The following is a 26,073-nucleotide window of genomic DNA, read 5'->3' on the forward strand; positions in this document are numbered from 1 at the left end:
ATAAGCATTCAATAAATACCATTGATTGATTGGGTGATTGACTGATTGGATTTCCCTGCCATAGTAGGGGATGGCACCTGGACAAAGAGTAGGATTACCATGGCCTTTTTCTCTAAGAGAAACTGCGACTTCCAGCTCTGAGTCTCAACTCCAGACAGGCGGGAGGGAGGGAGACGAGGGAGACGAGGGAGTTGAAATTCCTCCACGTTAACTGGAGGCCAGAGATGGGGGCTCTGAAAAGACGCTTGATGCCAGGTGACTCTTTGAAGTTCCTTTTCCCTCCCTTCATCTTGGGGTTTGGTCTTCTGCTGTTGGCTGTGGTGGCAGTGATGGAGTGGCCTCAGCACTTACTGTGTTCCCTTCCCCTGTCTCCCCTCCAAGTTGGCAACAGTATGTTGCACCTGTAGGCCTCCAGAAGCATGGGTCAGTAGAGTCCTGTTGTGAGGCCACCAGCTCTTCAAGAGTGGAGAATGTACGTCTAGCTCCCGGTCTTCTCCCCACAAGTGTTCAGCACTGGGCCCGGCACTGGAAGGCACTCAATAAATCCCATTGAAAGATTAGATGACTGACTGTGGCTGAAACTGTGATACTCCCTGACAGGCCACTCTGGGGTCCTCCTACGGATCAATGTCCCCAGTGCTGTTCGGGCTTAAGTAAAGGCAGAGCAGTGTAGCTGAAATGAAAATAAAGAAACAGTTTATTTTCTAATCCCAATGAGAGACCCTGAGAAGCAGAGCAGAAGTGAATTATTGAAAATCTCCTTCCTAAATAACGACACCCAAAATCATCACATTGTGGGGCAATCTATCATGAAAAATTATTTTAACGGCCCATATTCCAAATAGACCTACATCTATCAATGACCAAGATTATTTGTTAAGCACAAAGCACGTGCAGAGGTTGTTGGGAAACCTACAAAAGAAACAAGCAACTGCCAATCTAGTGGCCATGAATGGAGCTCCTCTGCTCCCCGGAAAGAGAAAGTCGGGATTTAGAGGGTTTAGGGGGAAAAGAGTGGCACGCAGTTGAGTCATTCGGGGTGTGGGGGGAGTCAAGACGCTTCTGAAAGAAATAACAGAAATTTTTGCCTGGAAGCCGACTCTTTGGAAATCAAGTGGTTCGAATCCCAAACCAAAACTCCACAGTGAGAGCCGGCGGTCGTCGGGTGCGGGGGGAGGGCCTTCAAGAGAACCACAGTCTGAGAGACTATATGATCAAGGAACAGGAAGACGGGGGACCAGGGGCTTTGCACTCTTGGGTAACCTGACATTCCAACAGCGATCTCTCCCTCAGGGGGGTTGAGAGGGCTGACTAATTAAAAGGATTGCAAAACAGTTTGCAAATCTGAAGTGTTGTATAAGTGCCTAATAATAATTCTGCCCTTCACTGTTGCTTGTCTCTTAAGCTCTGATTATGCAAACCAACTCTTCTGAGACCTCCGGGCCCCCAAGCGGCTGAAGCCAGAGCTCCCAGAAGGGCCACTGGTAGCTCCGCAGGCCAGGGCCCAAACCAGTCATCCAGCAATTCAGGATTGGGAGTGGGATCCTCATGTTCTCCTCCTTCCACAGCACACCCACCTCTCCTTTTCCTCAGACCCAATTTCTGAAACCTCTCAGTGTCGATTCAGGGAGACTGGAGAGAGAAAAAGGTGAACCGGTGACCTAGGTGAAGAGCCAAAGGGGCATGCGGGCAAGCTTCTCTGCTGGCTTGGTTTCTGGCCTGGTTCCTCGCTTGGCAGCACCCCAAGCTCCCTGGGCTCCCCGGGGATGCACCCTGGCTGGCCAGGCTACAGCAATGTCAAGGGAACCCGGCGCAGGCTGGCCGGGGGCGTTCGAGGCCACTGAAAGGCCAGAGAGATGTTGGCTGAATTGGGACTGACCACTCTCCCTAAATCGACTCAGTCCCTGCAGTTTGCCAGAACCCCACTGGGAGCCAAGAGCACAGAGCAGTTGCCCCTATACTGAGAACCACCTCGGATCAACCAAGGAACCTGCAGTCTGTAGCCATGAGGACACCAAGAAGCCTGGCCTGGAGAAAAAAGAGCACAGGACCAAGAGGCAGGAGATCCCAGTTTGAGTCCTAGTTCTGCTCCTGGCCTGCTCTGTGTGCTTCAGCAAGCCACTGAACTTCTCTGGGCCTTAGTTTATTAATCTGTAAAATGGGGGTAAGAATCCAGTTCTCTCCCTTTCAGATTTATATCTGTAATTAATAATTATTATCTGTAATGAATTAAATCTACCTATTTATTTATATCAATGTCTGTCTCCCCCTCTAGACTGTGAGCTCGTTGTGGGCAGGAATGTGTCTGTTTGTTATAGTGTACTCTCCCAAGTGCTAAGTACAATGCTTTGCACTCAGTAAGCACTCAATAAATACAACCACAGGGACCTTGTCTATCTCACCAAGTTGGATCTCCCCCCCTCCAGAGGCTGAGCACGTGTTAAGCACCGAATATACAGCATCATCACTAATGGTGAAGCCCTGTTGGTTCTAGGGGCGCCCCAAGGGCCGAGTGGGATGGGGACTCCCAAATGGCAGCAAACGTGATGCCGAAGAGGTGTGTGTTATGCGTATGGGCACTGGGAAATCTGGCCCTTGGTCGGGCGACTTGGGGCCCTTCTCTTCTGAGCACCGTCCCTCCAGATGGGCCCCGTGGTACAGGATCAGGCTCCTTTCCGATTCCCAGTGAGGATGGCATCATCCTCTCCTTTCAGAAATCATTACAGACCCTCTGCACCTTCCGGGCTCTTGGGCCAGTTACAACTTTTGGACACGTCCTGCTTGGGCTCCCATTGACCTTCCCCTGGGTGTTCTACCCCACCAAATCCAAGGGCCTGACCTATCAATTAATCAAGCAATGGTATTTAGTGAGCACCGACTATGGGCAGAACACCATACTAACCGCTTGGGAGAGGACAATACAACAGAGTTGGTAGATGTGATCCCTGCCCACCAGGAGTTTACAATCCTTTACCTTCAGTTTTACCCTCCCCCCTTGAGTCATTTTTATTCAATGCTTCAGTTCAGAAATGCCTCCAATGTTGTTTGTCTTCATTTCTGGGAGCTGAGGAAGAGAGTTAGCATTCTTGGGGCTGACTCCCCAGCTCGGACACCCTTATTGCAGAATCTTCTTTCTCCAGGACATAATAGTCCTCCTTAGTCTGTCTATCCACACCGGAGGAAGGAAGGATGGATGTCCTTATGACTCAAGAATCAATTCGGGATTTATTAAAATAAATCCCGAGGGATGAGCCAGAGGGCAATTCCAGTCATAGGTCCGAGAAGGAAATAAGAGTTTAGGTGAAATTAGGCATAGCCTTGGCAAAGCGCTGGTAGATTTGAAGGCTGGTTTTCCAAATAAGCCATACTGTCTGTCAAGCAGCACGGCATAGTGGAAAAATCAAGGGCCTGGAGAGAGTCCGAAGGACATGGATTTTAAACCCGGCTCGCCCAAGGTGACACAGCGGGCAAGTGGTAGAGCTAGGATTAGAACTCAGGTCCCCTGAGTCCCAGGACCATGCGCTTTCCATTAAGCCAAACGGCTACCCAAATTCATCCCACTGTTCCAAAGGACAGTGATCAATCGTCAATCGATCGATCAACCGTACTTATTGAGTGCTTGCCATGTGCAGAGCACTGTATTAAGAGTCCAATATACTGGAGTTGGTAGACACGTTCCCTGCCCACAAGGAGCTTCCAATCTCGAGTGATGATGATAATGGTATTTGTTAAGTGCTTACCATATGCCAAGCACTGTTCTAAGCGCTGGGGTAGATACAAGCTAATCAGGTTGTCCCACGTGGGGCTCACAGTCTTAATCCCTATTTTACAGATGAGGGAACTGAGGCACAGAGAAGTGAAGTGACTTGCCAAAGGTCACAGAGCAGTCAAGTGGCAGAGGTGGGATTAGAACCCATGACCTCTTACTCCCAAGCCCGTGCTCTTTGCACTAAGCCACGCTGCTTCTCGATGATGTAACGATCCGACCAGGGCATTTGCTCTCAGGACTTTGTTTCTCTCCTCAACTCACTAAACTGCCCCTTTCGTGGTTTACGGTGCCTGTTTTTCTTCTGGGAAACTACAGCTAGAGTCTTATCCTACACACTCACCCTCATCCTGAAGCTCACACGTCTGACCCTACTCTTGTTAAATTTGCTGGCGCACAAAAGGGTGGGGGGGGGGGGTTGTCTAGTGAGAATGGGGCAGTTTGCCACCCCTCTGCTAGGAGGGGGAAGGGAAAGAGAGGTGGGACACTCTACCTTTTCAATAGAGAAGGAGCAAAGCCTAGGAGAAAGAGCACAGGCCTTGGAATTTATTAATAATAATAATAATAATAATGGTACTTGTTAAGCACTTACTATTTGCAGACCATAGTTCTAAGCACTGGGGACAATACAGAATAATCAGGTAGTCCCACGTGAGGCTCACCGTTACTCCCCATTTTACAGATGAGATAACTGAGGCACAGAGAAGTGAAGTGGCTTGCCCACAGTCACATGGCATTTGTTAAGCACTTACTATGCGCAAAGCACTGTTCTAAGCACTGGGGAGGATACAAAGTAATCAGGTTGTCCCACCTGGGGCTCACAGTCTTCACCCCCATTTTACAGATGAGGTAACTGAGGCACAGAAAAGTGAAGTGACTTATCAAAGTCATACAGCTGACAAGCGGAGCTGGGATTTGAACTCATGACCTCTGGCTCCCTAGCCTGAGCTCTTTCCACTGAGCCACACTGCTTCTCTAATTAGAGGATAATAATAATGATAATAATGGTATTTTGTAAATGCTTACTATGTGCCAGTCACTGTACTAGGCACTGGGGTGGATACAAGCAAATTGGTTTGAACACAGTCCCTGGGGTACATATTCTTGATCTCCATTTTACAGATGAGATAACTGCGGCACAAGAGAAGGTAAGTGACTTACCTAAGGTCACACAGCAGACAAGTTGCAGAGCCGGGATTAGAACCCAGGTCCTTCTGACTCCCAGGCCTGGGCTCTATCCACTAGGCCATGCTGCTTTTCCGCTCGGGGTTCTAATCCTGGTTTTGCCTCTTGCCTGCTCTATGACTTTAGGCGAGTCACTTCACTGTGCCTGTTCCCTCATCTGTAAAATGGGAATTAGGACTATGAGTCCCTTGTGGGTCGGGGACTGTGCGGGACTTATCTCATAAGCCCTTAAATACCATTTAAAAAAAAAAAAGTCCCAACTGCTCAACCACCTTACTGCAGAAGTGGACTGTGCTTGACTGTCGGGCTATTGGTTTGGGGCATTTCTGCCCACATGACACCCTTGTGAATGACCACAAAGGAGTGACAGGCAGGGGAGATGGAAGACAGAAAGCTGCAGGACGGTCTACCCTTAAGGATGATAGGTCAGCCTTTTAAAAGCCGGTCTTTCCTACACTCCTGTCACACAGAGTCCTTCGTTAATCAATCTGTCCTTGTTAACATGATGACTCCTCACGGCGGGTGTGACGGAAGGTCAGCGGGGGCGGTGGGGGCGGTGGGCACGGTGGGCACGGCGGGTGACGGCCCTTCGGTTCCAAGGGGTCCCGGCCGGTGGGGAGGGAGCCCTCGGAGCCCACCGCTTGACCCCTTCGTCCTTGACAATCCATCAATTGACCTTTTTCGGTCCGTCGCCCGTCGTGGGCAGCGAGAGGGACGGTCGATTTGGTCTCGAAGGTGGGCTTCCCGCGTTGGCGCGGCGCCGGTCCGCAGGAGCAGGGTTGGCCGGTCCCCAGCCCTCCGCGGTGCCCGGGGGTCGTGGCGCAGCCACCTCCCTGCCTTCTGCCCTCTGTCCTCTGCCCCCTGGCCCGGGGCCCCCCGGGGCAGACCGGACGAAGCCGGCAGCTTCCCCTTCCCACCCCGGGCACCGTCCCGGGCACCGCCCCGCCGTCGCGCTCCCTGCTCACTCACCGTGACAGAGCATTTGGTGGCCCTTCCTCCCGGACTCCCCGCCCCTCGGTCATTCATTCATCATTTATTCAACAGCACTCACTGAGCCCTTCCTACGTGCGGAGCACTGAACTAAGCGCTCGGAATGGACAGCTGGGCCGCAGATGGAGACCCTCCGTGCCCAGTGACGGGCTCACGGCCTAAACGGGGGACAGAAAAGCAGAACGAAACAAGACAACATCATCAAGACCCCCTTTCCCTCTGCTCCTCCCCCTCTCCCTTCTCCTCCCCTCACCACTGTGCTCATTTGTCTATATTTTGATTACCCTATTTATTTTGTTAATGAGGTGCCCATCCCCTTGATTCAGCTGTGTGACTTTGGGCAAGTCACTTAACTTCTCGGTGCCTCAATTACCTCATCGGTAAAATGGGGATTAAGACTGGGAGCCCCACGTGGGACAACCTGATTCCCTTGTGTCTACCCCAGCGCTTAGAACAGTGCTCGGCACATAGTAAGCGCTTAACAAATACCAACATCATCATTCTATTTATTGCTTTTAAGTTGTCCTGTTTTTGTCCGTCTGTCTCCCCCGATTAGCCTGCGAGCCCGTCAACGGGCAGGGAGGGTCTCTGTTGCCGAACTGTCCATTCCAAGCGCTCAGTCCAGTGCTCTGCACATAGTGAGCGCTCAATAAATCCTATTGAATGAATGAATAAATAGAATGAAGCAGATGTGCACCTCATGAATAAAAGAAATAGGGTACTAAACAAACAGCGTGGCTCAGTGGAAAAAGCACGGGCTTTGGAGTCAGAGGTCATGAGTTCGAATCCCAGCTCTGCCACTTGTCAGCTGTGTGACTGTGGGCAAGTCACTTCACTTCTCGGTGCCTCAGTTCCCTCATCTGTAAAATGGGGATGAAGACTGGGAGCCCCATGTGGGACAACCTGATTCCCCTGTGTCTCCCCCAGCGCTTAGAACAGTGCTCTGCACAGAGTAAGCGCTTAACAAATACCAACATTAACTAGGCAAATGAGCAGAGTGCCGAGGGGAGGGGACGGGGAAGGGAGGAGGAGGCGGCCTTCCTGCAGGAGGAGGCCCTCCCCTTGTCCCCGCTGGTGGCCAGCCCCGCCCCCGCTGTGCCCCCGCGCCCTCCCCCTGCCCGTCCCGTCCCCCTGCCCGCCCCCTGCCCGCCCCCGGTGCCCGGTGCCCGCCCCTCCGCGCGCATGGCGGGTTGCCCGCGGCGGTTGGGCTCATTGGTGTCCCGGGGGTTGTGGCGACGGGCGGTGTCGTGTTGGCCCCGCTGCCCGGGCCCCATGGACGCCGCCGCCAGGCCGCCCCCGCGCTGCCCCACCGCAGCCCCCGCAGCCCCCGCCACCAACTACGACTTCCTGGTGATCGGCGGCGGCTCGGGAGGACTGGCCAGCGCCCGCCGCGCCGCCGAGCTGGGCGCCAGGGCCGCCGTGGTGGAGAGCCGCAAGCTGGGGGGCACCTGCGTGAGTGCCACCAAGCCCCCGGGCCCCCGTCCTCCTCCCCTCCCCCCCCTTAAGAATAAGAACCGTGCTATGCTTTGAGCGCTTACCAGGTGGCCGGCAACTTCCCGGGCGCTGGGGTGGGGTCGGGTCGGACAATGCCCCCCCATCCCTGGCCCTCTCGAGGCTCGCCGTCGTCTTCCCCGTTTGAGACATGGGCCAATTTTAGAGATGGGCCAGCCGAGGCCCAGAGGAATGAAGTGGCTCGCCCAAGGCCACAGAGCGGGGAAGTGGCGGCGCCGGGATTAGGACTCATAACCTTCCGACTCCCAGGCCCGGGCCGGGGCGCTTTTCCGCGGTCCCGCGGCCTCCCCGGCCCCCGCCTGCCTGCCTGCCTGCCTGCCTGCCTGCCTGCCTGCCTGCCTGCCTGCCTCCTCCCCGCCCCCCGCGCCCCCGCTTGCTTCTCCCCCATCCCCAAACCCCCTCCTCGGCCTGCTCCTCCCGCTCTTCCCCGCACCCCGCTCTCTCCTTGCTTCTCCCCCATCCCCAAACTCCCTCCTGGGCCTGCTTCTCCCCCTCGTCCCCCACATCCTCACACCCTGACCGGGTCCCCCTCCTCTCCACCACTCCTGACCCCGCATCTCCCCCGCCCCCGCCTCAGCACCCGACTTCCTCGCGTCCTTCCTCACCACCCTGCCCTTCCTCGGGATCCTGTCCTTCCTCAGGACCCTGGCCCTGCTCAGGACTCTGCCCTTCCTCAGGAGCCTAGTCTTGCTCAGGAGCCTGGCCTTCCTCATCCCCGGCCGCCAGCAGCTTTACCAGTTGCCGCTCCTCTCCAACCGAAACGGCCGGGATGAACTCCCCCTCCCCTTTCCCCTTTCCCCTTTTTCCCTTTCCCCGCACCCCGGGGGCTCGGCCCTCGGGTCCCTCGTCATCCCTGACCGTGCGGGGCAAAGTCTGCCTCGGTGCAGCTGCCCTCAGGTTGACCCTCAGCCCGCTCTCCCAGCCAGGATCGGGAAGTCCGTCCGTTCAAAGTTGCGCTCCTAATCCGGATTGCAACAGGGCGGATAAACCGTAGCTTCCTTGTCCGGGCATCATTCATTCAATAGTATTTATTGAGCGCTTACTATGTGCAGAGCACTGAACTAAGCGCTTGTAATGTACACTTCGGCAACAGATAGAGACAATCCCTGCCCATCGACGGGCATCCTGACGCCTTTCCCCCTGGCTCGGACCCGCAAAGCCCCCTTCCCCCTCACCCTCGGGCCCCCCCCCCCCCAGACTCCCCGCACCCCCACGGAGCCGGGCACTGCTGCCGGCAAAGTCCTGGCAGCCCCGGGCCCCGGGCCGGGGGATCCTGCACCGTGCAGTAAGGGACCCGGAGAAAGGATTTAAATGGAACAGGTTAAGCCCGGGCTCACCGGCCAGAAGTAACCCATCCACCGCTAGCAGTAGTTATCGAGTGCTTACTCTGTGCAGAGCGCTGAGCAGGGCCCTGGGGGGAGTTCAGTAAGGAATCTGCACGACAGTGACTACTTTTGTTATAACTATTCTTCTTTTTGTTGTTGTTGTTCTTCTTTTTCTTCTTCTTGCTGACCTTTGGTGACTAGGCGACAGGAGCTAAGGGCAAAGTTTGGAAAAATCGTGAGAAGTCACCAGGAGATAGAAAAATAGCAACGTCTGAGATCACAGGCCATGTGGTTATGATTATGACTACTGATAGTCTTGGTGGCATTTGTTAAGGGTTTAAATGCCAAGCATATGGTAGTTGTTAAAGCGCCGTACTAAGTACTGTGCCAGGAACTGTCCCAAGAGCTGGACTAGATATATGCTAATCAGGTTAGACACAGTCCGTGTCCTAACATGGGGCTCACAGCCTTAATCCCCATTTTACAGATGAGGTAACTGAGGCACAGAGAAGCAAAGTCATATTGACTAGACACTTCACTGCATGCAGAACACTGTACTAAGCGCATGGGAGAGTACAATAGCCTGGATCATTTTTCAACGGAAACGTTCGGGATGTGTTTCCCCACTCCCCAAGAAACTCCAGTGGTTGCCTATCCATCTCTGCATTGAACAAAAACTCCTCAGTGGAAAGAGCCCGGGCTTTGGAGTCAGAGGTCATGGGTTCAAATCCCAGCTCCGCCACTTGTCAGCTGTGTGACTGTGGGCAAGTCACTTCACTTCTCGGTGCCTCAGTTACCTCAACTGTAAAATGGGGATGAAGACTGTGAGCCCCACGTGGGACAACCCGATTCCCCCGTGTCTACCCCAGTGCTTAGAACAGTGCTCAGCACATAGTAAGCGCTTAACAAATACCAACATTATTATCCTCACCGATGGCTTCAAATCACTCAATCCCCTTGCCCCCTCCTACCTCACCTCGCTACTCTCCTACTACAACTCAGCCCCCACGCTTGGCTCCTCTAATGCTGACCTTCTCAATGTACCCCAATCTCATTTATCTTGCTGTTGACCCCTCACCCACATACTGCCTCTAGCCTAGAACCCTCTCTTTCCTCATATCCGACAGATAATTACCCTCCCCACCTTCGTAGCCTTATTTGGAGGCACATCTCCTCCAAGAGGCCTTCCCTAGCTAAGCCCTCCTTTCCTCTTTTCCCACTCCTTTCTGCATTGCCCTGACTTGCTCCCTTTATTCATCCTCCGGGCCAGCCCCACAGCACTTATGTACATATCTGTAATTTATTTATTTATATTAATGTCTGTGTCCCCCTCTGGACTGTAAGCTTGTGTGCAAGGAATGTGTCTGTTTGCTGTTATTTTGTACTCTCCCAAGTGCTTAGTACAGTGCTCTGAACACAGTAAGCGCTCAATAAATATGAATGAATGAACAGACACATTCCCTGCCCACAGTGAGCTTACACTCTAGAGGGGAAGTCATGTGTTGGAAGCAAATGGCCACTGAATTCATTTTTCATCACTCCAATCCAGCCTAGCAGTTGCCTCCAGCTCTTCCATAGCTCCCACAACCTTTTCCTTGGCACTGTATCGATGTGGAGGCCAGAACTTGCTCTCCACTGTGAATTCCAATTACTATATTTTTAAGCATTTTTTTGTACGTCTCCCTTTGGGTGGGGAATGAGTTTGGTGCTTCCTTTCTTTGTGCTTTCCCCTGGTCTCAGGTCAGGGCATCCCACCACTAGTGGCCTAGGAAAGCTTGTTGTTTCACATGGACCACATCTGAAGGGTGTTTTGTTTGCTCAAGTCTAAAGAACTTACACTGTGTTCTTTGCTTCTTCCAGGTGAATGTTGGCTGTGTGCCCAAAAAGGTAGGTAGATTTCGTGGGGGGGGGTTTATCCTCCCATCCCCTCTTCATCCCTCCCCTCTTCATCCCGCCCCTGCCCATTTGCTCAGGCCCTGCCCCTTGGAAGGGGCCATTGGGAACATTTAGTTTATAGTAATAATAATAATAATTACGGTATTCACTAAGCGCTTACTATGTGCCAGGCACTGTTCTAAGCGCTGGGATAAATACGAGGTGATCAGGTTGGACTCAGTGACTGATCCAACAGTCTCAAGCAGTCTCGCAGTCTCAATCCCCATTTAACAGTTGAGGGAACCGAGGCCCAGAGAAGTGAAGTGACTTGCCCAACGTCACTCAGCAAACAAGTGGAGGAGCTGGAATTAGAACTCAAGACCTCAGACTCCCAAGCCCATGCTCTTGCCACTAGGCCATGATCTGAGGAAGGCACAGCAGGAAGTCCTGCTGTGGAGAGGCCTGTGTTACCATGCCGTGCACCCTACTTGCCCGAGGTCCCATGAGTCGATCCCTTGGACCGATCGCTCTGGACCAACTGAGCTCCCAGTTCAGGGCTCCATCGGAGCCAGGTGAGGGGGGGGACGGGGAACCGGTTGTTTCCAAAGCGAAGCCTGCCCTGCTGCGATTCAGCTCACCCATGTGCGACCTCAGGCGTTCGCTCCAGGCTGGCCTTTACTTAACACTTTCCAGTGGGGACAGACGTCCCGCCCCGTAAGGCCCTACCCTAAATTCACCCCAACCAGCCACAGCTCGCCCACAGCCCAGCTTTGACTTTTCCTCCCCAACCTTCTTTGTGACAGTTGCTTGGGGGCACAGGTTAGGGGCTGGTTCACCGGAGCCACGGGGAATTCACTTTATTGTCCACTAAGGTGGAACCTGGGGACGAGGTGTGTGGGAGAGGCCAGAAAGTGGGATTTGGAAGCTAGAGTCACCTGACCACCAGGTAGAGTCGTGGCAGGTGGGGTTTTACTTCTTATCTTCTGATGTAGTAAAAGACAGCTACCCCACTGAAAAACCTCTCAGGCTCCTGGTGAATACTTCAAGGAAATTTCATTTACCCAGGATCGATGATGGTCAGAACATCCTGTGCTTACCCATTCACCTCTATATCTAACAGAAATTCCTTACCATTGGCTTTAAAGCACTAAATCACCTTGCCCCCTCCTCTCTCACCTTGCCTCTCTCCTACTACAGCCCAAACTTTCTTGCTCTACCTCAGTCTTATCTATCTCACCACTGACTTCTTGCCAACATCCTTCCTCTGGCCTGGAACGCCGTCCCTCCTCAAATCCGACAGACAATTACTCTCCCCTTTTCAAAGCCTTATTGAAGGCACATCTCCAAAATGCCTTCCCTAACTAAGCCCTCCTTTCCTTTTCTCCCTCTCCCTTCTGTGTTGCCCTGACTTGCTCCCTTCATTCATCACCCCACCTTCCCAGCCCCACGGCACTTAGGTACATACCTGTAATGTATTCATTTTCATTAAAGTGTGTCTCCCCCTCTAGACTGCAAGGTCATTGTGGCAGGGAATGTGTCTGTCGTTGTGTCATACTCTCTCAAGCACTTAGTAGAGTGCTTTGCAAACAGTAAGCAAGCATTCAATAAATAAGACTGGCTGACCTAGTCACAAATCTTCTCCCAGGGTTCCTCTGGCTCCCACTTAGTGGTCCTTTCCTGTCATTTCCTGGGCGTCAGGTCACTCCTCGCCAGCAGGTCCTTTCGGTCACTGCGGCTGTAATGGGCCCATCTCCCGATGGGGGAGTTGGAACAGGACAGGCACCTCCCAGGTGGTTGGCATATGCCAAGCCATTCCTCCAGATCAGTCGCCTCAATCACGTTTCCAGAGTTGGGCCGAGCTGTTTTTCATTGTGTAAAGTCAAGTATTTTTAATGTCAAATTCGGTGTCTTCTGAGTGTCCGTTATCGGTGCCAGACTCAGGGCAGCCCGGACTGAGAGCCTGCCCGTTTCCTGTCCCTCTTCCCAGGTGATGTGGAACACGGCCGTCCACTCGGAATTCATGCACGACCAGGTGGACTACGGCTTTCAAAGTTGCGATCCGAAATTCAATTGGCGGTGAGCGGGGGCCCCCCTTGCTGGCTCGCTTTGTGGGGCACGGGCCAGTGGCCAGGCAGGGTGATGGGTGGGAATGTCTCCTAGAGGATGGCGCCGCAGCTGCCGGCTCACCCTAGGGACAGCGGGGCCTGATGGCTGGGGGAAGTGGGGTATTTTCTCTCGGAAAGAGAGTGGTCGGAGGGACGTGGGCAGCCAGGATGACCTTGGGCCATTCTCCAAGCTGCTCTGAGCCCCCATTTCACCCAGACTCCACGGGGGTATTGAGTTGGATGGACGAACAGTGAAAAGGAAATTAAAACCCTAGGCTGTTTGGAAGTCAGATCCTCCCAGCGTCTTGAACTACTCCAAAATAATGATCAGATGGGACACGGTCTCTGTCCCACACAGGGCTCAAATCTGAGGGAGAGGAAGGGAGAGCAGGTGTCTTCTCCCCATTTTACAGAGGAGAGAACTGAGGCCCCAAGAGGTTTAGTGACTTGCCCATCGTCTCACTGCAGACCAGTGTGAAGTAGCTTATGCAGGGAGGATATGGTCCCGGCCTGGCCTTGGAAGGGCTCTGAGCTGCCTGGGCCTGCCTGTACTGAATTTCCACCTCTGGGTGTTGAAGCACTGCAGCCTGAGGTCCCTGAGCTCCATGAGGGTTCGTGCTGCCGGCCAGCCGGAAGGCCGCTTCCAGAGGGGCTGGGAGGTCATTGACAGGGGCAGGCAGTGGGGGAGGACTGGGGACGGTGACAGGTGGCAGCCACACCGAGATGAGGGTGTCCCAGGACCAGTCCCCTGGGGCAGGGCAGGTGGTTCAGGCAGTGGGGCGGGCTGGGGTCTGGATCTGGGTGGGTGTCAGCGTCTCCCTCCCTGGGTCGTCGCAAGTCGGGGTCCGTCCAAGCGTCCGGCCAGGCCAGCAGAGCCCAGGCCCCCGGAGCAACTTTGGTTTCATTGCAGAGTGATTAAAGAAAAGCGGGACGCCTACGTGAGCCGACTGAATTCCATCTATCAAAACAACCTCAACAAGGTTTGTAAGCGGAGACTCCGGCCTTTTTGGGAAAGGAATCAGACTCTGTGTCTCGGGGCAGCAGACGGTGGTTCCCATAGCCCTTTCAGCAGTGTTGGTCTATCCGGGGGTAGGCAGAGGTATCCGGTTGGTGGGTGGCCATCCAACGGCTTGAGGGTTGGAGCGGGAACTTTTGCCTCTGCGAGTTGCATTCTCCTGCCTCTGGGCTTGCTGAAGCTGCGGAGCACAGTGTGGGCGTGGGCACTGACGGTGCCTTTGATGATGATAACTGGTATTTGTTCAGGGCCTACTCTGTGGCAAGCAGTCCTCTAAATGCCGCGGTTTATACGAGGTTAGCAGATCTGACAGAGTCCCATCCCACAAGGAGGAAGCAAGATGGGTATCTTAGCCCTGTTTTTACAGAGGAGGAAACTGAAGCACAGAGAAGTGAAGTGACTTACCTAAAGTCACACAACACGCCAGTGGCAGTGACAGGATTAGAACTCAGGTCCTCTGACTCCAAGACCTGTGATCCTTCCACGAGGCCACACTGCTTCTCCTGTTTCCTAGTGACTGTGGTTTTATCAATCGATCATATTTATTGAGCCCTTTTTGTGTGCAGAGCACTGCACTAAGCATTTGGAAGAGTACGATGTAACAGAGTCGGTAGGTCCGTTCCCTGCCCTCCACAGCTTAGAGCCTAGAGAGGGAGACAGACATTAATATAAGTAAGTGAATTATGGATGTGTAGTATGTAAGTGCTGCGTGGCTGAGGGTGGGATGAATAAAGGGTGCAAATCCAAGTGCCAGGGCGTCAGAGGGAGTAGGAGAAGAGGAATTGAGGCCTGCTTAGTCTTGGAAGACCTCTTGGAGGAAATGTGCTTTTAACATGGCTTCGAATGATAATAATGATAATTATGGTCATTGTTAAGTGCTTACTATATGCCAAGCACTGTTCTAAGTACTGGGGTAGATACAAGTTAATCAGATTGGACAAAGTCTCTGTCCCACATGGAGCTCACAGTCCAAATAGGAGAGAGTAGGATTTAATCCCCACTTTACAGATGGGGTAACTGAGGCACAAAGATGTTAAGTGACTGGCCCAAGGTCACACAGCAGATGCTTCAGAGCCAGAATTAGAACCCAGATCTTCTGATTCCCGAGCCTGTGCTCTTTCCACTTGGTGACACTCCTTGAAGTTGGCAATAGTGGTGGTCTGTCGTATATGAAGGTAGGGGCCGTTCCAGGCCAGAGGCAGAATGTGGGCAAGGGGTTGGTGGCGAGGAAGATGATATAGAGATAGAGTGAGTAGGCTGGCATTGGAGGAGTGAAGTGAGTGGGTTGGGTTGTAGTAGTAAATCAGGGAGGTAAGGTAGAAGAGAGCAAGCTGAGTAAAGCCTTTAGTGTGGTAAAGAGTTTCTGCTTGCTGCAGAGGTGGATGGGCATCCACTGGAGGGTCTTGAGGAGTGGGGCAACATGGACTGAACGGTTTTGTAGACAGATGATCTGGGCAGCAGAGTGAAGTATGGACTCGAGTGGGGAGAGATAGGAGGTAGGGAGATCAGCAAGGAGGCTGAAGTAGTAATCAAGGCGGGACAGGATAAAGGCTTGGATTGATGTGGCAGTAGGAGAGGAAAGGGAGGATTTTAGCAATGTTGTGAAGGTTGTATCAGCAGAATTTAGTGACATTGAATATGTGGGTTGAATAAGAGAGATGAGCTGATGATGATACCAAAGGTATGGGCTTGTGAGACAGGGAGGATGGTGTTGTTGTCCACAGTGATGGGGAGGATATAGTTTAGGTGGGAAGATAAGGAGTCCTGCCTTGGACATGTTAAGTTTGAGTCGTCACTGGGACATCCAAGTAGAGATGACCTGAAAGCAGGAGGAAACGCGAGACTGCAGAGGAGAGAGGTCAGGGCTGGAGGGGTAAATTTGGAGATCATCTGCATAGAGTTGGTTGGTAGCTGAAGCCAAGGGAGTGCATGAGGTCTCCAAGAGAGTGTAGATGGAGAATAAAAGGGGACCCAGAACTGAACAGTTAGGGGGTGAGAGGCAGTGGAGGAGCCTGTGAAAGAGACGGAGAATGAGCAGCCAGAGAGATAGGAGGAGAACCAGGAGAGGATAGTGTCAATGAAGCTGAGATTGATAATGTTTCCAGAAGAAAGGGTTGGTCGATGGTGTTGAAGGAAGCTGAGAATTCACAGAGGATTAGGATGGAGCAAAGGCTGTTGTATTTGGCAAGAAAGAGATAGTGATCCTTAAGAGGGCAGTTTTGGTGGAGTGAAGGGGGTGGAAGCCAGACAGGAGGGAGTCAAGGAGAGAACCGGAGGGAAGAGGAAGTGGAGGCAGCGGGTATAGACAACTCTCTCCAGAAGTTTGGAGAGGAATGGTAGGAGGAAGATGGGACGATAACTGGAAGGAGTTGTGGGCTTATGAGTTGGAGCATGTTGAAAGCAGTGGGGAAGAAGCCACTGGAGAGTAAACATTTGAAGGTGGAGGTCAGGAAGGGGAGAAGGGAGAGGGCAAGTGTTTTGATTGGTGTGAAGGGATGGGTTTGGAAGTGCAGGTGGAGGTGGATTTTGAGAGAAGGCAGGAGATCTCTTAAGATACTGCTGAAAAAGATGGGAGAGTCGAAGGGGCAGGAGAAGGGAGGGCCTGGAGAGAAACAGGATATTTTACAGAGATCAAGCCTGATGGCTTCAGTTTTCTCAATAAAGTGCATGGTCAGGTCATTAGGGGCAAGAGATGGAGGGGCTGGAGGGACAAGTTCCTCAAATGGATTCAGTCGAGGTTTCTTTGAGTGAATTCTGATATCAGTTGCCCATCGCCTGCTTCTATGGCTCCGTCTAAGTCTCTGTATTTGGATGGGGCCTCTTTAAGCCTTCCGCAGGGGAAAAATCCTTTATGGCAGCCTTGCAAGTAGCTATAAAATCTTGCCTGCCTCTAGCACCCCAGGGGGCTGGGGCAGTAAAATCAGAGAAATTGACAATATCTGCTACTCCTTTCCCTCCCCATCCAATGTAGTTCAATCAAGCAGGATTTAATTTGTGCCCGGTGGGGCTGAGACTTTCAAGAGATTTGGCCCTCCTGCTTCTCTTCCCCCATCCCCTCCTCACAAGCACCCCTTGCACCTGCTGCCGGTGAAACTCCTCGGTGGGAAAACTTGAGAGTGGGAGGAGCGAGAATAGGAGGGAAGGGGGTGGGAGTTGAGGCACTGAACTCCTCCCTCCATTTCTGACCCAATTCAGCTCCCCCAGCGGCTCCTGACCTTAAACCGCAGTCAGCATGCGCCCCCACCGAAAGCCGGTCAGCGACCCCGGGTGTCCCGGCGGGTCCTGGCTCCAAGCCCCAGCCCACATCTGGCCCCGAGAATAGCCTACCCTGTAGCCTGGGTTGCGCCAGCTGGTTAAATGAAGAAACAAAATCAAAGCCAAAAGGGATTTCATTCCAATATCTGGCTTACCCAGCTCTGGTTGTGGGGCAGAGTGCCCAGACTCGCGTGCCAGGGCTGGCGGCTCATCTGGGACCAGTCAGCCTGCCCACTGGCCCGCGGGCACCTGGAACAGAACTGCCGGCTCGATGGTGGAGATGAGAGCAGGGATCGATGTGCGCTTCTGGCAGGATTAGGTTTGGATCGTCATCCACAGAAGCAGTGTGACTTAGTGGAAAGAGCCCGGGCTTGGGCGTCAGAGGTCCTGAGTTCTAATCCCAGCTCTGCCACTTATCAGCTGTGTGACTTTGGATTTCTCTGTGCCTCAGTTACCTCATCTGTAAAATGGGGATTAAGACTGTGAGCCCCATGACGGACAACCTGATTACCTTGTATCTACCCAAGCTGTTAGAACAGTGCTTGGCACAGAGTAAGTGCTTAACAAATACCATCATCGTCATCATCTTTGCTCACCCCATCTCCTAGAGATCAGGGCTGGTTTCTCCGAGCTTCCTGGTTTCTGCGGGTCTTCCTATGTCAGCTCCACTCAGCTTTCTTGGTGTTTTGCTTGGTTGGGTGACAGCGACCCTGTGTAAAACAAGAAACAAGCTTTCCTCCTGCCTAGAGACTCCAGATCACTCCTTTCTGGTCTATGCATCTCCTCCTCCTTCTTTCTCTCTTGCTGTCCACCCCTTCCCCAGCCCTTGCCTCCATGCTGGGCCTTCACACTGTCTTTCTTCCTCAGGAGCCAGAGAATTCTGAAATCACGGGTACAGCTGGGCCAAGGCCAAACTTGCCCCACAGCTGAGAGAGAATGGGGCTTGGGGGGGAGGGTCAGAGTCGCTCTTTCCTCAATCCCTTACCTCCATTGCTGCTCAGCAGGCACCAGGAGCTGAAGTCCATCCGGCAGGGACATGCCAGTGCAGAAACACCCCTGTGTGGGCCCTGGTCAGGGAGCTCCAGAGTGGAGGCAGATAGTTGTGGTTTCTCTTTCCTTCATCGTTATCCATGGTATTTATTAAGCACTTATTGTGTGCAGAGCACTGGGCTAAACGCTTGAGAGAATACAACAGAGTTAGCAGACATGTTGCCTGCCCACAACAAGCTAACACCAACCCCTGCCTGTCTTCCCTCCCCTCCCCCCTTGCCTGCCACCCTTCATTCTTCCGGGGGTTTTGACCCTGTCCTCCCACCTGCCTGTTCCTGCATTCCCTGTGGAGCCCCTTCCCAAGTCCCCCGGCTGAAGGATGGCCCCACAGGTTTATGATTATGTCCACTTTGGTCCTGTGTCCCTGGAGAGTTACCGGCCATGAAACACTCGACCCAGGAGAGGTGGGTGGGAGCTGCCTGTGGGAGGAGCTTGCTGCTGAGATGTGCTACCGGTGTGCTGCCCTTCGCTCAGGTCCCACTGGTCACTTCCTGGGCTGCTGCCCGTCCGGTGGGAGGGGTGCAGGCGGATGGAACAAACTCTGACAGAGGGGGGGAATCATCGTGGTCCAGCACTCCACAAGTAGAGGTGAAATGTCGAGGAGGAAGGAGGGAGGTGAAAGCCTGGTCAGGTCGCATAGGGGCTCTGTCCAACCTGATGTCTTGTATCTAACCCAGTGCTTGGTACAGCACTTAAAAAATGCTATCATCATCATCAGCATTATTATTATTACTACTACTACTAACAACAATAATAACAAAACCCAAAAAACTTAGGTGAAATAGTCAACAAGGCAGCTCAGATGGAGCCGCCCACACATGGCTCTCACCGACCCCAGGAGGGCTGCCTGTTCATGTCTTCCAAGTCCTAGACGCTGTGACCGGTTATCATTATAGAGAGAAAGAGAGAGAGAAAGAAAGTGTTTATATATGTGTGTCAGGCTGACCTCAGTGAGCCGCTGTGATTACTGTATTCATGTGTCAGGCTGACCTCCCTGAGCGGCTGTGATTGCCATGTGTGTGTGTCAGGCTGACCATCGCCCCCACCACCCTGGGCCCCGTTAGCTGCCCTTTTGCAAATGCTGTTTGCGGTGCTTGGTTCTGGTTCCCGTTCTGCCTCTTGGGATCAAGAGCTTCCTGGGTTCCGTGATGTAGGAAGGGAGCCTGATGCAAAATGATGTGGGTACCAAACCCTGAGCAGAGAATCCAAAAGGGGGAATCATCTTAAGTGGTGACTTTCATCGCTAGCTTCTTCTGTGATTCTGCTTTTCCAGTCTCACATAGAAATCATTCGAGGCCACGCGACGTTCACCAGTGACCCGGAGCCTACAGTCGAGGTGAACGGCAGGAAGTATAGCGCACCTCACATTCTCATTGCCACGGGAGGCCTACCGTCGCTTCCCAGCGAACAGCAAATCCCAGGTGAGGGTCTGGAGGTGAGGAACCTGGCCTGCTTACCTTGCACCTGCTCACCCTGCCCACTTAGAACCCTTTGCCCCTACACACACACACACACACACACACACACACACACACACGCACATACAAGTGTGCACATGCGCAAGCGCATACGTTAAGTGGGGCCTGCCCTCCCTCCTCCCAGATAGAAAACAACAAGCAAAAACCATCCAACCGCTGACCGTCTTTCCTGCTTGCCTGGTCCGAGCTGCTCTGTCCATACTGTCTGCAAGGCCCATTTGACTGAGGAAGCAACAGTGTTAATAGAGAGGAAAGGAAGGTTTGACTAGAATTAAATTGTGGCTTTCACTTGGTGAGAAGCCTAGGATTTGTTTTGTAAACCCCCCTGGAGTTTGTGTCTGGGGTCACTCAGGCCCGGCCCAGTTTGCTAAGGTGAGGGAGTCTCTCACTGAGGTCAGGGTTCAGGCGTTCCTGTGAGGACCCTCCATTGGTCTGCTGAAGGCAAGCACAGCTGAAGCAGACCCCAGAATTAGGGGTGGGAGATTCTGGGCCATTTAAAATGCAGTGACGGCCTGCGATCTTCTGTCCTGGCCTAGCAAGGAGTCCACGGGATCTTGAACAACCTGGATGGCCGCTTGCTTTGCCAGCCAGCAACTCCCTGACTGAAGTTTTTTCAGCAGGATGTTCGGGTATCTGTAGAGCTGAAGTGCGGCCTACAGGAGAGAAATATATTTTGTCTCACAGGTGCCAGTTTGGGAATCACCAGCGATGGATTCTTTGAACTGGAAGAGTTGCCCAGGTAAACTCCTCCAAGGCAATCTCAAGATTGGGAGAGCTTGTTCTTCATGAGCTCTGGGGGTCCAGTGAGTCCAGAATTTGGGTTGGGGGGAAATGAGAGGCTCCAATTCCTGGGGATTTCTGAGGTACATGGAGATTCCAGAGGAGGTGCCTGAGCTGGGGCCCGCCCTTCCCCACCTGCACCCCGGGGCTTTCCTCACAAAACCCCTTCAGAGGGTTGTGGAAGTCGGGAACGCCAGGTCCCTGGCCATCGCCCCTCCAGGAGCGCTGTCCTGCTAGAGCCCCCTGAGAGGCCAGGTAGTGCCAGCTGCATCCAGTGCCCAGAGAGATGCCCCAGACGGGGTAGGGGTGGGGGTTGGAGAGCCCAGCCCAGCTCTAAGACTGGAGCACGGCTCCGGGCTCAGCTGCTCTGTCGGGGACGTGGTTGTGTTCCCGCCCGACCCCACCACCCAATCCCCGGCAGTAGTGTGCATTGAGATGAGAGGACGGGGTGCTGGCCGACAACAAGGCCCTGCACATCCAGCGGGGGCAAGTGCTTCCCCAAACCTGAGGCAGTTCTGACCTTTGGGCAGTCAAACTTTAAGTGCTGTACGTTTAACAAGTTCAGCCCATACGATTCTAAACCAGGCAGAAGAGCCTAGATCCTGTTTCCAGGCCCAGCCTCTCCTGCCCTCGGGTCTGTTGTAAGGCCAGGTGTCCCCAGGCCACAGATCCCAGAAATGCCTGGCTCCCCTGCAAGGAGCCCACTGCCAGGAGGCCCTGCCCAATGCCACCTCCACCTGGCTCCCCGGGACTCCTCCAGCTTCTCTGCCTGGGATTTCTGGCGCTGCAGCAAGCCAAGTTGTCCGGAAAGACTGCCGACTTCTGCCCAGTTCCTGATAACCCTTTCTTTGGGCTTGGACCAGTGTCAATTCTGCCTTGGCCTCGTCAATCAGGGGAAAGGGGCTTGCGGGGAAGGGGGTCTACCCTTTTGAGCCAGCTGAGTTTTAGATCTTGCAAACTTGAACTTGGTTCCCTGTAGGACACCCACAATCATCAGGGCCAACTCCCTGGGTGTGACTGGAGCTTATTCTTTACCTTCTTCACTCAGGCGGTTAGATGACCCTTAAATCTAGATAGCAACAGCCACCCTTTGTACTCAAAGACACTGATGCCATTGATGGCAAAATTCACCCCCTCGGGTGCGGTGAGACTAGGAAGACCAAAGGGCACCCACGGTCCTGGCTGTTTGTGAACAGGCACGGACCGGCCCCGGTCGTGTGATCTCGGGCGACACCTCTGGCTCCGGTTGCTGGATTGGCTCTGGCCATCTCAGGACCGGCGCCTTATTACGATGCTTCTGCTCAGAGAGCCATTCCTCCCTAGATTGTGGTACTCCATGCTGGGCTGTCTGCAGCAATGCACTCACGGCTCTTTAATCTCTACTCCTAATGCAGCAGTGGTGGGAGTTATCAGAAAATCATGTGTGTCCCCTTGTGACCAATTGGCATCCAGCAGCAGCTGAGGCAGGGGAGGGCGGGGTGCGGACTGCCGGGTGCTTGGGTAGGGGAGCACCCGTCCTACTGGCCGTTCCCCTCCCTGACCCTCCCTCCATGCCAGTTCACTCTATCTACTGCCTCCCCTTGCCCCCGGAGAGGCCTTTGAGACATTCTTCTGGTGACTGCCGGACTTGGTTCCAGGCGCAGTGTGATCGTTGGGGCTGGATACATCGCCGTGGAGATTGCCGGCATCCTATCGGCTCTGGGCTCCCAGACGTCCCTGATCATCCGCCATGACAAGGTAGCCAGGACGCCCCTCTTCCTGCCCATCCCCCTCCAGCCCCCGCTCCCACCCCGCTGCTTAATCGGCAGCAGAACTTGGTCTGGGAGAAGGCCCGGAATGCTGGGGGTTCAGAGTACCCAGCCGCCCACCTCTAAGTCCAGCCATGACTGCTCCAGAGGTGCTCCTAGACCAAGGTCTGCTGCTGATGCTGCTGGGGCAGGAGGGTGCCTCGGAGGAGGTCAGAGGATGCCCTGGTAGAATTGGAAGGTAACTCAGCAGCGGCCAGAGGGCACCTTGTTGGGGCCTGAGGGTGCCTTGGCAGGAAAGGAGGGTGCCTCCGTGAGACAGGCAGAGCCAAAGCCCTCCTGGGTCCAGGCTGGAGGTACCTTTTGCACTCCAAGTCAAGAAGAGGGAAACCCACCGCTTAAGCAGAGGCTGTCATGAGAAACTCCGGCGTTTTCCTTCTCTGCTTGCCAGAGATCAGTTGGATGGTCAGAAACAGCATCAGTCACCATTTCTTGGTGTTCTCGGTAGCCGTTGGGGTTGGTTATCGCTTAATGGTGCCGGGGTGGCGGCTGGGTCCAGCCAAGACAGTGCGGCGGCCATCTCCTCCCCTGCGGGAAGCTTTGGGCTTGGCTCTCGGCCTCCTCTGACGTCCCACCAGCCCCACCCCAGGGCTCTGTCGGGTTTCAGCTGAATCGTGAAAGCAGTCAGTTGGGGTTGCTCGTGGGGCTCACCTGGCGGAGAGAGCCTTCTAGGAGGGACTGGCCTGGCTCCCTCTCTCATGGAGGGAGTGGGAGACACTAATGTGACTGGGGAGGGACCCCACCTCCAAGAGGCTGCTCTCAAAATGGGAGAGCTGATCTGGTTCTTGGTCCCCTGGGAAGGGCATGGTCGGGGGAGGACGGAGTGTCTAGGAGCTGATTTTGGCCATCAGACAGCCAGCCACCCTCATCTCCCTGCCTGCCAGTTGGCTGTGACAGTGGGCAACAGGCCTTGGGCCCAGCCTTCTTCCCTACCCTAATGTGTTTTCCTCCAGGTGCTGAGGAGTTTTGATTCCATCATCAGTTCAAACTGCACCCAAGAGCTAGAGAATGCTGGCATCGAGGTGTTGAAGTATTCTCAGGTTTGTTGAGGCGGCAGCTGCCCAACTAGGGCAGGGTCTTGCGGCAGAGCCCGCGTACGTAGAGCGATTTGTGTTCTATGCTTGTTCCCCCACAGTGGGTGGTGGTGGTGTTCTCAGCTCCAGGCTACCATCACTTTGACCATAAATGGGTTTTAGATGTAAAATTCTGGAATGCACCTCACTATGAGCTGCCCGTGGCAACCCCCCGGCCCACCACCTTGCCCTGGTAACCCAGTGGGAGCACCTCAGGTGGGGATGAGAGTGTGTGAGCGCTGCCGCCCCCCTGCCTGCCTTCTCACCATGACTCCCTGGTGCCCCAGCGGTCACACGTCGGGTGGGGATGAGAGCCCCCGAGCGGTGCCGCGTGCATCCCCAGTGCTGGAGTCAAATCTTCCCCAAGGGGTCTCGGTGCTGAGGTCCTAGCGGTCGCACGGATGCTCGGCTAGCCATCGCTGTCCTCTCAGGGTCATTCTGCCACGTGGGGCCGTCTGGGGGCCCCAGGGTTCTCCGAGGTCAGTTGGGGAACCATTGCCTTGAAGAAGGTGCAGGTGAGGGTTTGGGAGCCTTTAACCAAGACCGGCAGCTCCTCGTGGGCCGGGCAGGTGTGGCTTCTCAGGGTGGCTTTTTTTCTGGAGCTCCATGTGGGGAATCAGTGGCAAGCAGGTGCGGGGCTTCCCTAGCCACAGGGAGGCAGGGACACAGTGGTGAAGAAGCACAGGGCTGCTCTGGTGAAGCAGAGGCAGTGGCACGGTGGTGAACAGGCATAGGTCTATCCTGGTGATAAGCAGCCGGGGGGCAGTGGTGAATAAGCACAGGGCTGCTGGCGAAAGGGAGGCGGGCAGTGACACAGTGGCGAGCAGGTGAAGCTAAAAAGATTTCCTTCGAAACCTTTCCCGCTAGACTGTAAGCTCATTGTGGGCGACGAATGTGTCTCTTATTTTGTACTCTCCCAAGCACTTAGTACAATGCTCTGCATACAGGAAGCGCTCAGTAAATACCATTAATTGACTGGCTGACTGACCAACTTTAAGCCACTCTGAGAGCTAAGCCATATCTTGATTTCCTCTAGTTCTGTTTCCCCCTGCCCCCTGCCCATTGCACCCCTGACCAATTTCTTGTCGTCTTTGCCGTCAGGTCAGAGCAGTGCGGAAGTCCCCCGCTGGCCTGGAATTGTCCGTGACTACCGTGGCCCCCGGGGGGAATCCCAGCGTCCACACCATCCAGGACGTGACATGCCTGCTCTGGGCCATCGGCCGGGACCCGAACACCCAGGGCCTGAACCTGGACCGTGTGGTGAGGCGTGCCCTTCAGCACCCCTGGGGAAGAAGCGTCACCCGGCGGTGGGGGGCGGGGAGGGGAGATTCCTGCCCCGGGCCTAGGTGGGCCAGATGGCTTTCCCATCCCGTAGCAATAGCCTCCACCGTGCACTGCTACCAAATCTCCTGGGCTGGGGCCCGTCAGCCTGGGACGTGCAGCGCCAGGGGCTGCCCGCTGTCCTGGTTGAGGGACCTTTGATAGAGGGGGGGTCAGGTGGCCCATCCAATGGTATTGTACCCAAGCACTCAGCGTAGTGCTTGGCACAACCTAAACACTTGACAAGTACTCCGATTACTATTATTATTATTATTGATATATTGCCCTAATGCCTGTGGTAGCAAGCCCTGAAACTGCAAAATCTTTCCAGGCGTTTGAATTGCCCCGTAGCACAGCCTGGGACATTTTGAATCCCCAGGTCACGTGGCATGTGACCCGTATCTCTCAGTGCACATGTGGCTTGCAGCTGAAGGTTCTGCCACGTTTGCAGTCCCCTCCCCCCGAGGGAGGGCCCATGGGGTGGGGCAGCCAGAATATTCCTTCCGTCCCTTTTCCTTCCCTGGCCGAACCTGGAGCTCTGGTCACCCGCCACCCTCGGTCCAGCAGGGGTCCAGTCAAGGCCAGGTCGGGGCTGCAGCTTTGAATGAACATTTGGGTCTTTAAGTCGAACAAAAGGCACTGGTACCTCATTGTTCAGTCCTTGAAGCTGCCGTCTCTGTGCTGTTTGGCATCGGGTGATTTCTGCTCTGATGATGAAGGAAGCGCCAAGCGTGGCAAGGGCCGGGCGGGATGGCATCCAGCTGTTCGGAACTGGGGTTCACTCTCTTTCCCCGCCATTTCCTTGCGGGAGCAGCATGGCTCGGTGGCAAGAGCCCAGGCTGGGGAATCGGAGGACGTGAGTTCTAATCCTGGTTCTGCCACCTGTCTGCTGTGTGAACTTGGGCAAGTCACTTAACTTCTCTGGGCTTCCGTTACCTCCTCTGTAAAACGGGGTCTAAGACTGTGAGCCCCACGTGGGACAAATGGATTACTTTGTATCTACCCTAGCGCTTAGAACAGTGCTTGGCACATAGTAAGTGTTTAACAGATACCATCATCATCATTTTTATTATAAGAGAAGCAGCGTGGCTTAGTGGAAAGAGCACAGGCTTGGGAGTCAGAGGTCGTGGGTTCTAACCCCGGCTCCACCACTTGTCAGCTCTGTGACTTTGGGTAAGTCATTTCACTTCTCTGGGCCTCAGTGACTTCATCTGTAAAATGGGGATTAAGACTGTGAGCCCCACATGGGACAATCTGATTTCCTTGTATCTACCCCAGCATTTAGAACAATCCTTGGCACATAGTAAGCGCTTAACGAATACCATCATTATTATTATTTCCTCCATGCCCCAGGGCATCAGGACAGATGATAGAGGTCACATTCTCGTAGACGAGTTCCAGAACACGAACCGGAGGGGGGTCTACGCCGTCGGGGACGTGTGTGGGAGAGCCCTCCTCACGCCAGGTAACGACCACCTGTTGGCACTGCGGCTGGGAGGTAGAGAGAGCGAGCATGGACAGGCCCCCCCCGGGCTGGTC

The 26,073-nt window shown here is 54.1% G+C and overlaps 1 protein-coding gene and 1 long non-coding RNA gene across 2 annotated transcripts in view; one reads left to right on the top strand and one right to left on the bottom strand.

The window, feature by feature from the left end:
* On the bottom strand, window positions 1-7,658 carry LOC114814686. Its single transcript, XR_003762462.2, has 3 exons — window positions 7,480-7,658; window positions 5,921-6,099; window positions 1-673 (listed from the first exon to the last, which is right to left on the bottom strand). It is a non-coding gene; the product is annotated as an uncharacterized LOC114814686 (long non-coding RNA).
* Window positions 7,107-26,073, top strand: part of GSR (glutathione-disulfide reductase) — a 25,509-nt gene continuing 6,542 nt past the window's right edge. Inside the window, exons 1-10 of the mRNA XM_029073742.2 lie at window positions 7,107-7,393; window positions 10,639-10,665; window positions 12,641-12,729; window positions 13,669-13,738; window positions 19,352-19,499; window positions 20,241-20,295; window positions 21,974-22,073; window positions 23,095-23,181; window positions 24,316-24,474; window positions 25,888-25,999. Coding sequence (XP_028929575.1) covers window positions 7,124-7,393; window positions 10,639-10,665; window positions 12,641-12,729; window positions 13,669-13,738; window positions 19,352-19,499; window positions 20,241-20,295; window positions 21,974-22,073; window positions 23,095-23,181; window positions 24,316-24,474; window positions 25,888-25,999 — 1,117 coding nt within the window. The 5' untranslated portion in view covers window positions 7,107-7,123. The remainder of the gene's footprint in view (window positions 7,394-10,638; window positions 10,666-12,640; window positions 12,730-13,668; window positions 13,739-19,351; window positions 19,500-20,240; window positions 20,296-21,973; window positions 22,074-23,094; window positions 23,182-24,315; window positions 24,475-25,887; window positions 26,000-26,073) is intronic.

The sequence above is a fragment of the Ornithorhynchus anatinus genome, chromosome 10, assembly GCF_004115215.2.
Source record: "Ornithorhynchus anatinus isolate Pmale09 chromosome 10, mOrnAna1.pri.v4, whole genome shotgun sequence".
NCBI classification, from domain to species: Eukaryota; Metazoa; Chordata; class Mammalia; order Monotremata; family Ornithorhynchidae; genus Ornithorhynchus; species Ornithorhynchus anatinus.